Source organism: Lissotriton vulgaris, chromosome 7 (assembly GCF_964263255.1).
Source record: "Lissotriton vulgaris chromosome 7, aLisVul1.2, whole genome shotgun sequence".
Lineage (NCBI taxonomy): Eukaryota > Metazoa > Chordata > Amphibia > Caudata > Salamandridae > Lissotriton > Lissotriton vulgaris.
This window is the reverse complement of record NC_141695.1, coordinates 328,048,171-328,060,338: the sequence shown is the minus strand read 5'-3', so window position 1 is coordinate 328,060,338 and position 12,168 is coordinate 328,048,171. Positions and strand designations below refer to the sequence as shown.

The 12,168-nt window shown below is 44.5% G+C and overlaps 1 protein-coding gene across 1 annotated transcript in view; it reads left to right on the top strand.

Moving 5' to 3' along the window:
• LOC147701493 (bifunctional polynucleotide phosphatase/kinase-like) overlaps positions 1 to 12,168 on the top strand; it is a 227,188-nt gene that overhangs the window by 99,591 nt on the left and 115,429 nt on the right. The window contains exons 4-7 of the mRNA XM_086930185.1: positions 773 to 1,309; positions 2,639 to 2,718; positions 3,267 to 3,324; positions 3,420 to 3,527. Coding sequence (XP_086786311.1) covers positions 773 to 1,309; positions 2,639 to 2,718; positions 3,267 to 3,324; positions 3,420 to 3,527 — 783 coding nt within the window. The remainder of the gene's footprint in view (positions 1 to 772; positions 1,310 to 2,638; positions 2,719 to 3,266; positions 3,325 to 3,419; positions 3,528 to 12,168) is intronic.

Sequence of the window (12,168 nt, the reverse complement as noted above, 5' to 3'; positions counted from 1 at the left end):
GACATCTAATCTTTGGCCACATCTACACCGGGACCCCCACCCAACTTTGGCCTACATGTAGGACTTCCCCCAATGTCATTTGGCCATATGTAAGCTTTCTCCGGGTTTCAACCCTGTATTTCCTCTTGGCCGAGATAATCAACCACCCCCTCTGTTTACCCAGCAGATGTAGTTGCCTATAGCCTGGAGACTTCACAATTGCCACTTATAGGTGAAGGCCCTCACACTTTGGTCGCCTTCAGAATGAGGTCCTCACATTTGAGCTATCTGTAGCCTGAGGCCTTCACCCTTTGGCCTACTACAGCCTGAGATCTCACCTCACCACTTGCCCACTTTTAGGCTGCCGCCCTCGGCCATTTGATGCCTGTAGGATGTGGCCCTTCTCGTTTGCCCACGTATAGGTTGAGCCGCACACCCTTTGGCCACCTTTAGGCTGAGTCGCCTTCGCACTTTGCTTCTGCTAGAGTGAGGGACTCGCCCTTAAGCCACTGGTAGATTGATATTCCATGCTGGCAAAATGTCACTGTCTGCTCTCTATGAGAGCCTATGTGGCTTTGACATACTGCTGTGCTTAATATTTGGTGGGATGGCCAGTGGGCACGGACTTAACTGTGCTGGTGCTTAGTGGTAAATCTGGTGCAGCCTGGGTGGGCGGTAGTGTGGATGTTTTGCACCATTTCATCTAATAATTTTGTGGGAGGGGAATTGTCAGAACTCTCAAATGGTGTAATTCATCCAATAGGTATCCAAAATGCTTGTTACGTCTTTGCAGCTTGGGGTTAACCCCACATCCGTAGAGGAGTTGGAGTTGAAGAAGGGGGACAGCACTACGATGAAGGAAGGTGAGACCTTATTGTTGGTGAACGGTCTCTATCCCCATACTATTCGCTTCACTGGCTCCAAGCCCACACGACCCTCTTCAGCTTCTGAGACCAAGACTGATGTCTCGGCCCGGCCCAGAGAAACAATACCAAAGAGAACCGTCAAGGACTTCTTTGGTGCACATCGCCCTGAAAACTTGAAGAGGAGCTCCAACAACAGGGAGGCACAGGCAGAGCCCAGCAGCAAAAAGCCCAAGGGGGAGAGCCCCATGGAACAGGGATCAGGTTCAGACTCCGAAGAGGAGGCCAATCGCAAGCTGAAGCAACTCCAAGAGACCGCGGCCCATGCCCATCAGGCAAACAGCACAGCCGCTCCGAAGGCTGGTTCTTCAGATGTCCAGAGAGGAGACGCCTGCCCCAGAGACTCCTGGGAGGAACATGGCAAGCTGCTGGTCTTCAACAAGAAAGGGGTGCAGGCCAGCTCCAAGGTACGAGATGTTTCCCAGCGCTCTCATACACACGAATAAATCTATGACACACAATCCTTCTGTGCCCTCTCTTACATAATGTGCTCTGTGGAGAACTGACACCTACACCTATTGCAGTCAGTCTTCCACACTTCTCTTCCTGTATGAAATATTGTGCAGCACAAAATGCAAACCTGTTGCAGACAGTAGTTTCACCCCTCTTATGAGATTTTTCAGTGCACTGATGCACCTATTGTAGAATAACATATGTTTCTCTAGTTGTATAAGATTTGCAGAGCTCAGCGCCATCCATGGAACCTCCTTGTGCATGCCATTGCATAGTGCCTCAACATTGTCATAATATCTATCAACATGAGCCGTTTGGCTCAACTCCTGGGAAGACAGATGTGAATGGAGTTGTCACCTATTGGCTTTGTACATTTTCAGTATTCTTTTCTTTCTAGTTTACTTCTGTTTTTGTCAGAGAATGTCTGCTCTTTTTCAAACCATTCCTCTTAAAATCGGTTCCACCCTGCACTGTTCCCCAGTTAAAGTAGGTCCACTTTGCTCTCCTGAAACATTTTATTTGTATTACTTTTTTGTTTTCAAAATAATATAAATCTCACATGAATTGACAACAATTCAGTCAGTACTTACAAAAAAAGATTGATTGTTAAAATTGAGCCTTATGAGTAAACATTCCTTTTCTCATGCAACACCCTCTAAGCCTGGAAATATAAAGAGCTCTTCTTCGACCTTCCTTATGCTTTGTGGGCAGGTTCCGTATTTGCTTTCGCTCTGTTATCTGCTATATCCTTGTGCCCCTAATTGCACAGAAGCATTTAGGTGTGCTTCTCTTCACGGACTGTATTCAGTGCCATTTCCAGACAAAGGCTACTGTTGAACTCAGACCTCTATCGGAGGGGATGTTGTTGAGAACCCACAGTACACCACTCTGGCCTTCAAGATGAGGACAAGCAACAACTGCTTCCACTGCTGATATTGAGCTGTGGGGAGCTCACATAGAGTATTGGGACACACATTGGTGGATACACTACCTCTCGATCTCAAATAAGTTTAAAAAAAAAAGCTTTAGGAGAGCTTTAAAGAGCCATTTATTTTGTTATCTCTTTCTGGGGGCCCACATGGAATGCTCAACCATCACAAAGCCTCTTTAGGTATCTGTGCATTTTATAAGCTCCTCCAGTATTCAGTATTTTAGAAATAAATGTGACAGGCCTATCTAATTGTAGATGTTTTTATTTGAGACTATCTCCTGCTGGCCATCTTTGGTCCGTGGCCATCAGAGGGCTTCTTGAGACCCTGCTCAGAACCTTGCCTATCTTCCAGATCGCCGGCTTTGACATCGACGGTACGATCATCACCACAAAGTCCGGAAAGGTCTTTCCTGTTGGTCCCGATGACTGGAGGTGAGTGGGTTCCTCGCAGACACGGGTTCACTTTGAGTCATTTGACCACTAGCTTTTTATAGTAGTAATCCTCAAGAAAAGGAGAGTGGGCTGGAGATGCTGTTGCAAGAGCTTTCAGTATTCGAATAGCTGAGGATGCTCTGAGTTCATATTGAGGTACATTGGTGGAGCTGTGTATGTGTTTCGCTGCTTTTAGAACAGAGCCTGCTGCAGGTCAGGATGGAGTTCTCTGTATAGAACAGCATAGGCGCCACAGGTTCAGATTATGGACTGTGCATGGGACACAATGTTGGAAGAGCAGGCGCTGCTGCAGATCAGGATTGATGTACAGTGGGTGATTTGTGTCTCACCACCACGTGCTGGCAGTGCGAGGGTGCTGCAGGCTTGGATTGAGACACACTGACAGAGCTATGTTTGGGCTTTAGTACTGGAACAGCAGGGAGTGCTGCATTCACACAATTAGAACTTTCTATTGTTAGGGTAGCATATTGGTCCTAGAAATAAAACTACATGGTGTTTTACACTAATATGCCTGTCTTTGTCTACAGAATTTTATACCCAGAAATTCCCAAAAAATTAAAGCAACTTTTAAGCGAAGGCTACAAGGTAATTTCTAGCCTCTAATTCCCCCCTCCTCCCTCAACACACTCTTTTTAGCCCTTTAAGCTGATTTTAACCTTTTTTTCTGTTGCTCCTCGCAGATTGTCTTTTTCACCAATCAGCTGGGGATCAGTCGTGGCAAACTGAAGCCGGAAGTGTTTAAAGCCAAGGCGGAAGCCATCATCGAGCAGCTGGCGCTACCTGTGCAGGTGAGCATTGGTGGGGTGTGGATTATCTGTGAAGGTGGGCCACATGAGGCTGAAAGAAAGAGGGGTGTACTTGTGCAGGTGGGTGTATGAGGAACTAGGGTACCTGCGCAGGCGAACATTAGCGTTAGGTGAGACTGGAGGAAAGAAGGCCCTACCTGTTCCGACAAGAGTAGGATGAAGAGGGACTACAGTACCTGTTCAGGTGATCAGAGGTGAGTGGATAACTCATAGATGTAAGCGAGGTGAGTTTTCACGTCATATCGGGTTTATATTTAGGTGAGCAATGAGGCGAGCGTAGCGACCTGTGTAAATGAACCAGGAAAAAGGGGAGTAGAAAGGATGATTTGAATGTTGACCTGAGAACTGGGAGCAAATGCATGGCCTAATGGTGGAACTTGTGTAGAAAAGAAGACTTCCATCATCTGCACTACACGCCACTTAGTGCATGGAGAACAGAGCCTGCTGCAGGTCAGGATGGAGATCTGTGTATGGAACAGCATAGGCGCCACAGGTTCAGATTATGGACTGTGCATGGGACACAATGTTGGAAGAGCAGGTGCTGCTGCAGATCAGGATTGATGTACAGTGGTGATTTGTGTCACACTTCTACGGGCAATCAGGAGGTCAAGGGTGCCTACTGCGGCTGAGTTCTTGCTGCACAACTTGTGCTGACGCTGCCTCTTTTTGCCCGGATACGTGCAGCGTCAGCACAAGTTGTGCAGCAAGGACTCAGCCGCAGTAGGCACTCTTGACCTCCTGATTGTCCGTAGAAGTGTGACACAAACTCACAAGAGGTACAATGAGACCTTCTTGACTAGGACTGTGAGGCCTGTGCAACGTTCCTGCCCAAGACGCTAAGAACACGCCAGAAACAAAGACAGACCCACTACACCACAATGTCGCAAACATCGAAGAAAACTTTCATGAGAGACCTAGCTTTCTCGAGCGACAAGGAAGAACATGGAGCACCAGCGGAGTCGACGCACTAGGGATCTGATGTTGAGGTCCTAGAAGGAGACTCGAAAAGATCCACGCTGAGAAGAAGGCGAAAGACCTGAAAAAGAAGACTGGAAAGGTAAGACACCTTAAAAATCCATTGGAACTGAAGCACCACGAACATAAGGCGGTCAAGGCAGCCCCGAAGCCGACCAAAAAGGCGTTCCAGGGTCAGCCGCGGTTAAAAGAACCCCACGGGACCCAACCAAAGGTCACCGAGGAGTCAAAATCGCAAAAGATTCCGAAGCCACGGGTCGACACTGAACCTGCAAAGAAGGGCACAACATAGTCGACATCGGGAAGAAAAGCAAATCTCAGACCTCAGATGCCGAGAGAGCCTTAGAGGTTGAGAGGAAAAGGAAGAGGCTCGAGGAGGAGATGGCGGCTATCCTGCAAAAGGAAAAGGATTTTGACGCCTCACTAAAAGATTTTTGAATCCCAAAGGCCCCGGTGAACGAAATGGACAACGTCGACGCCAAAAGGGAAAAGGTGCAGAGGGGGAGGAATAGGCTATTTTTGACTGCCCTCCAACCCCGGAACCTCTAGGTGAAGAACCAGAGGAATATGGAGACCTACCCAAAGATGAGGAAGTCTCCCAAAATTTCGAGAATACATGGAACAACCTCGACACCGAGAGCCCGCAAGAAGAAATTTGCAGCCACCCTTAGAAAGCTTCATCTCCAGATGACATAACTTTCTACAATGACATTGTCAAAAAGGCAGAAAATCAATTTGGAGTACCGTTAGAGGAGGAAAAAGGAGACATGTGTTTCTTGCTAGAAAAACTGGCACCAGCTACAAGAGAAACACAACACCTGCCTATGCTACCCAGTATCCTGGACTAAGCCAAAGAAACATTCAAAGATCCAGCTTCAAACAAGGGGTAACCCCCAGAGTAGAGAAAAAGTACAAACCTTCTTCGAAGGACCAGAAATATATTCAGGGAAGTACAGTACTTGACTCTATTGTTGTCACCGCAGACAGGAGGAGAGCCAATGCAGTGTCCAATACAGGGCCACCACCTGAAAAAGAAAGTAAGAGGATTGACATGGTGGGGAGGAGAATGGAGAAAGAGGCAGCAACACTATGGTGTATTGCTAACTCAAATGCCCTGCTAAATAGATATGGCCACCAACAGTTGGATGAGATAGAGGAAACCTTGAGCAAACTTCCTGATGAAGACAAAGAAAGCAGGAGGGAAGAAACGTGGCATACACCTGTCTAAAGTCAGCGTTGGATGCCTCAGACACTGCTAGTAGGCAGATGTGCACAGGAACCATACTGAGAAGACATTCCTGGCTCAGGATCACAGGATTCAAGCAGGAAGTTCAAACCTCCATCATTAATAGGCCATTCAATGGAGAAGCACTGTTTGGCAACGAAGTAGATACATCCCTTCAACAAATAACAAGCATTTGCAATGCAATCGGTCTCATCTTTGGGACTTAATTTGTATTTAGCTATGTAGCACATTAGTCTGGGTGCTGAAACATCTACTGATCTTTAACATGGAGGGAAAGAAAGCACCAAACTGCGTGGCACACCAGATTTTGGGAACACACAGAGAAATATTGCTTTTGCGCAGGAAATTGTTTAGTCCAAAGCTCTGTTTTTAATATAAAATCAGGTCCTTCTGTGGTCATACAGATTTACAGAAAATACAAGATTTGAAGAAAAAAAAATTGTCTATGATGTCGTGGAAGACAATTTCCATGGACTGGAATCCATGTAAAAGTTTCTTTACAAGACCAGTAATTAAAAGATTTATGGAAGGAGCAAAAACCATAGATGGGTATAGGACCTTCACCAAGTGCAGGTCCTATACCCACATGGAGTTTAAATACAGTGCTTTCACAACTAATGGGAAAGCCCTTTGAGCCCATGCATACAGCGGACCTCAAGCACATTATTCTAAAAAGACAATTTCTATGGACTGGAATCTAGAGCATGCTAAATTGAATGTGGTATTTTACTGACCTCTGCTGGTCTTTTTCAATCAAGAAAGTTAAATAGAGGCAGTTGGCAGATAAATTTAAAAAAAGGAAGTCCCTCAGCAGAAAGCAATTCTGCTGTTTTACTGACCTCTACTGGTCGTTGACAGTTAAGTAGAGGCAGTTGAACAGCAAAGAAAGTCTCTAAGCGGAAGCAGACCAGTCCTAGGGCTGATCTCCAGAGCCCACAAAGTACATACACATATAAGTATATACTAAAGTGTATACAAGAGGTCCCCAATGCTCAACCTTAAAAAGGATAATGAAACAACCATGGCAATGGGTGCCCTGCAACAAAGAGGTTCCTTTAAAAGAAGGGGGTGTAATAGCAGAAAGCCCACAGGTAGAGGCACATTTGCACAAGGACAACAAATGTCTCAGCAAACTTGCGTGCAAAACCCGTCAGCAAATGGGTCAGCAGTCAGGATTCCAAGATTGGCACCAACAACAAAAACAGCCCTTTCGAGGAAAAGGCAATTGAAGAGGAAGAGACCAAACCTCTAGAGGAAGATCACATGGATCAAATTGACTTACCCTCATACAAAGACCCACACAATTGACCTGTGGGGGGAGAATATCCTTCTACCATTCTCTTTGGTAGAAGGATACAAGACTTTACCAGAAGGGTCAGTCTCTGACAGTAAGGAGGGTCATGAAACTAATGGGCATGATGGCATCATGCATCCCACTGATCCCTCATGCCAGACTACACATGCACCATTCCAAAAATGGCTTACCTACAGCTGGTCTCAAGCCACAGGAAGTTAGGAAGATCTAGTGGTTGTTACTTAATAGGTGCACGCGGAGATACAATGGTGGGCATCACAGTAGCACAAGGGAGACCTTTAAGGAACCCAACTCCAACTGTGGCAGTCACCACGGACGCATCCCTCAACGGTTGGGGAGCGCATTTCAACCGGCTGAAAGTACATGGGCAATGAACAAGCACGATTCCACAATGCACATCAACTTTTTGGAAATGAAAACAGTATTTCTATCTCTAAAAGCATTCCCCAAACACATTCAGGGGGAAACAATCCTGATCCAAACAGACAATACAACAACAATGTTTTATCTGAACAAGCAAGGAGGGACAAAATCCTGTCCCCTGAGTAAACTTGCACAGGAAATCTGGCAATGGACAATAATTCACAAAATCAACTTACTAACTGCACACCTACCAGTAGTAGACAACATTACAGCGGACCAGCGGAGCAGACAGAACAACTGCTCCACGAATGGGAATTGAAGAACAAAACAGTACAGTATCTGTTCAGAATCTGGGGAACACCAGTAACAGACCTGTTTGCAACAGTGCAGAACAAAAAATGCAAGTCCTGTTACATCGAGGTTTCCACACCACCTATCGCAGGGAAATGCACTTTCACTTATCTGGTCAAAGATATTTTCTTACACCTTTCCACTGATACCCCTGCTGCAAAGAGTGTTACAAAAATCAAAAGATCCAGTAACAAATATAATTCTCATTGCTCCTCTATGGCCAAGGCAGACATGGTATTCAACTCTCCTACAACCTTTAAAAGGGGAGATGGTTCGACTCGGAGCAGAAAAGGACCTGCTAGCAATGCACCAGGTTCAGAACTTTCACCCAGAGCCAGCAACACTACACCTAACGGCTTGGGGTCTGAATACATAAAATGTGGACACCTCAATCTGCCTCTATGAACCATGGAAATTCTAAAAGGAGGCAAGAAAACATAAAAAAATGCTGTACAGCAAAATGGAAGTGATAGACCACATGGTGCGCCGCTTACAAGAAACTGAGTTCAATCAACACGCAAGAAACCGTTACTACTCACCTGACTTACCTCTTAGACAGTAACATCAACTACTCAAGCATAAATGTGTACCTTGCTGCCATTGTAGCATACACAAGGGGAAAACATGTAAAAGTTTCTTTACAAGACCAGTAATTAAAAGATTTTTGGAAGGAGCAAAAAGCATATATGGGTATAGGCCCTTCACCAAGTGCAGGTCCTATACCCACATAGAGTTTAAATACAGTGCTTTCGGAACTAATGGGAAAGCCCTTTGAGCCCATGCATACAGCGGACCTCAAGCACATTATTCTAAAAACACAATTTCTCATTGCTATAACAGCTCTACGAAGAGTAAGTGAACTGCACGCCTTAACAATACAAGAACTATTTTTACAACTCCACAAGGATAAGGTGATTTAAAAAAACTAACTCACATTTCGTCCCAAAGGTGGTATCTAAGTATCACTTAAATCGGAACATTCTCCTACAGGTTTTGTTCAAAAACACAAAAACTAAAGTAAAAAGAAGCCTCGATACCCTAGATGTAAGGAGGGAATTATTGCATTATTTTTAAAAAAACAGAGAAAATCAGAAAAACAAAACGATTGTTCATCCCATACGCACATATTGACACAGGATCACCTGTCACAAAGGCAGCTATTGATAGTACAAGCCATCCAATTATGTTATGCCAATGCCAAAAATGAACTAACAATTTAACCAACAGCTGACTCCACTAGAAAGAAAGGAGCAACACTAGCCTTTATGTCCAATGTACCCATTGACTCCATTTGTGCAGCAGCAACATGGGCATCACCACCCACCTTTACAAAACATTATTGTGTGGATATACAAACGAATAAGGAAACTCAAACATGACAAAAGGTGCTTCAACACCGGTTTGCAAGGCCTTCCTTTCACCACAACCTCCCAAGCACGACAGAATACGCTACATAATCTAAAGCACAACATGTGAATCCAGAAAAGGATTCACGCTGCAAAACGAAATGGTTACTTACCTGTAGGAGTAGTTTTGCAGCTTGAAGAATTTTCTGGATTCACATGCAACTCACCCGGCCTCCCCTATAAGGAAAACCAACAGGTGGGAAGCACAGGAGTTTATCAGTTATTATATAACTATCTCGAGGAAAACACACAAGAATAAAAACTGGAAAAAAGAATCTGAAGATGGCTACCACTCACGTCGACCTCCAGGATACCGCCTGACATTGCACACAGGATGTACCTAGCACCAAATGGTGGTCGACAGCAGCCAAAACAAGGAAAAAACTAAAAAGAAAATTCCGGACCCAACCACTAGATGGCGGAATAATGCACAGCCTGTGAATCCAGAAAATTCTTCAAGCTGCAAAACTACTCCTACTGGTAAGTAACCATTTTGTTTGTTTGCAGTTATATCTGATCCATGCAGACCAGGTCTCCTTCATACAAGTATGCCCAGGCACGGGGAAAGGCTAGTTAGTACTCACACAAATCACAGTCTTTATGCAAACTATACAACTTACATTGCTCACATCATTGACCACTTTTCGGACTCGCACAGGGACCTAGTCATAAAGTATATTTTGTAGTATGTAAGTTATACTACTGACGCATTTTGCTAGTCCCAAACCGATTGTCGGAGGCCTCCGTCTATCCTATCTTTTGTTTCTACCCACACACATAGGTGTGCATTTCTGTAGTAAATGTGTGAGGGAGAAGGGGGAGTGGTTGGAAAAAAGAAGGGGTTTAGAGAAGCACACGCTAATACAAACCAACACCCTTAAAAAGTATGTAATTGCTATTTACAATTTACACTTCTAAAATCCGAACAGGTTTAAATGTACTCCAGTCCAGCTTTGGAGTAAGTAAATTTCCTCACGTGGCCCCTCACCGCTACTGCAACACACTTCCATAAAAACCGTGGCAGCAGGAAATTAAAATAACATGAAACACACTAACCCCGGGAAGTCCCAAGGGAGGAAACTAGAGGCACATGGTATTCAGGCTGAGCTCACCTCCAACCTGAATGAAAAATGACCAAGGGTATAAGCGGTACTCGGTAGAGTACCGGGCATCTCACCCAAAAAAGTGAAGGACTGCCCTTGCACACTACCAGGTGTCAAGCTTCATCATTGGCAGTCCTCGCTCTCTAGAAACTCGGTTTGGTAGAGAGCAGGCATTCACCTGGAGAAAGGGAGGCACTTCTAAATCTAAGTAAGGGCCTGTGAAAGTGAGTGATTATTTAAAAACCAATGTAAGTGCCAAAATGCATTTATTTCAATAGGCAACTTCTTGGTATTAAAATGGAGAATGGGGGAATTAGTACCTCATCACCATGGTGATTAAAGTAGTCCATGTTTTTGCCCAAATGGCCCAAGGAGTCTGCTGCATTCATCAGGACATGAAAATGAATGTGCGCTCCTATCTTACCTAAGTTGGCTCGAAAGTACCACTGGGTAGGTTGACCCGTGTCAGACTCTACCTGAAAGAGTTTCCTTAAACCCTAATGGAGGTTCCTAAATACTGGATCAAAAACGAAGACGAGGGGGGACCAGGAGCTTGTTACGGTCCAGTGTCCGTGCTCCTCTTAATAATGGCTAAATCAAAAAAGACACTGTTCCATGATAATGGGCGCATGAATGTCACCCAAAAATAGAAAAGGAGAGAGAGAAGAAGATGTAAGAGAGAGGCAGAGGTGAGAGAAGAGGAAAAGAGACAGATGTATATCCCCAATATCAAGGAAACCAATCCTGAAGGGGAAGACCAAGTCTTGCCTCTTATTCGCCCTTACACACCCAGAAGGTTGTCATGCTTCATCATCGGGCTTTTAGTTCTCCTCGTCAGACCGACGCTGCAATGTCTGACGGGCCCCCGAAGGGTCTCTTTTGCGGAGATCTTTTAAAAGAGAAAAAGCTGTATGGTTCGTGCAGGTGTGGGGGCAGTAGGTAAGGGAAAGTATTCTATGAAGAGTGAATATGGTGCGTGCAAGAAAAGTTAAAAATACCTAAGGGCATCCACTGTAGGATTATTTATTCTTCTGGTGTCCTTGGTAGGCTAAAAAACCAACAGGTTAGTGAGTTACGAGAGGCTCAATGTGCCAGTGTAACTAATCACAAGGTCGACATGTTTCACGCTACAAAAGTCCTAATGATCAGTCGCGTTTCTTCAGGACCTAGAAATAATGAGTTAGAAAAAGTGCACGTCCGTGAAAGGAAAAGGAAAGGGGGTTACACAGTGATAACCCTGTCAAGCTAGTTATGTACCCTAGTGGGAAGTCGCTAGGGTAGGCTGGCGATCTCTATAAGTCGATCTCTCCACGAGGTGCCCTCACAGTGTAAGTTGAGGTTCCCGAGGCTATGCTGTGCTGGATGTGCACGCATCAGGGGTAGGTTTTTGATGGGTGCTCGAGCTTCTGCACCTACCCAGTCAAGTGGCTGCCTAAATACCCCATGGGAGGAGGGTGAAGGAGAGACCCGGTTAGTCACACTTACATCAAGGTGCGTCTCTCGCCGTGTGCCTAGTTGTGTTCGCTCCTCTTTCCCGATGTAAAGTAACATCCCATAGGTACTACTGTTACATGATTGAAATGTATTGAACATTTACATATACATATTAAAATGTATACTTTGTAATGATTTTATTATGTTAAGTTAAACTTAATTAAAAAAAATAGCTAAACCTTTATTGAAAAATAATTTCAATTAATTAACCACGTAATCTTTTACAACATTTACAACGAATTAAATACAAATAAAAATCTTAGTGATGATAGGATTTTTTTTAAAGATTTAAAAACAAGATATTATTTATAAATTAAATGATGTTAACCTATTTAAATTGTTTAATATTCATTTATTTGGGCTAGTGTGC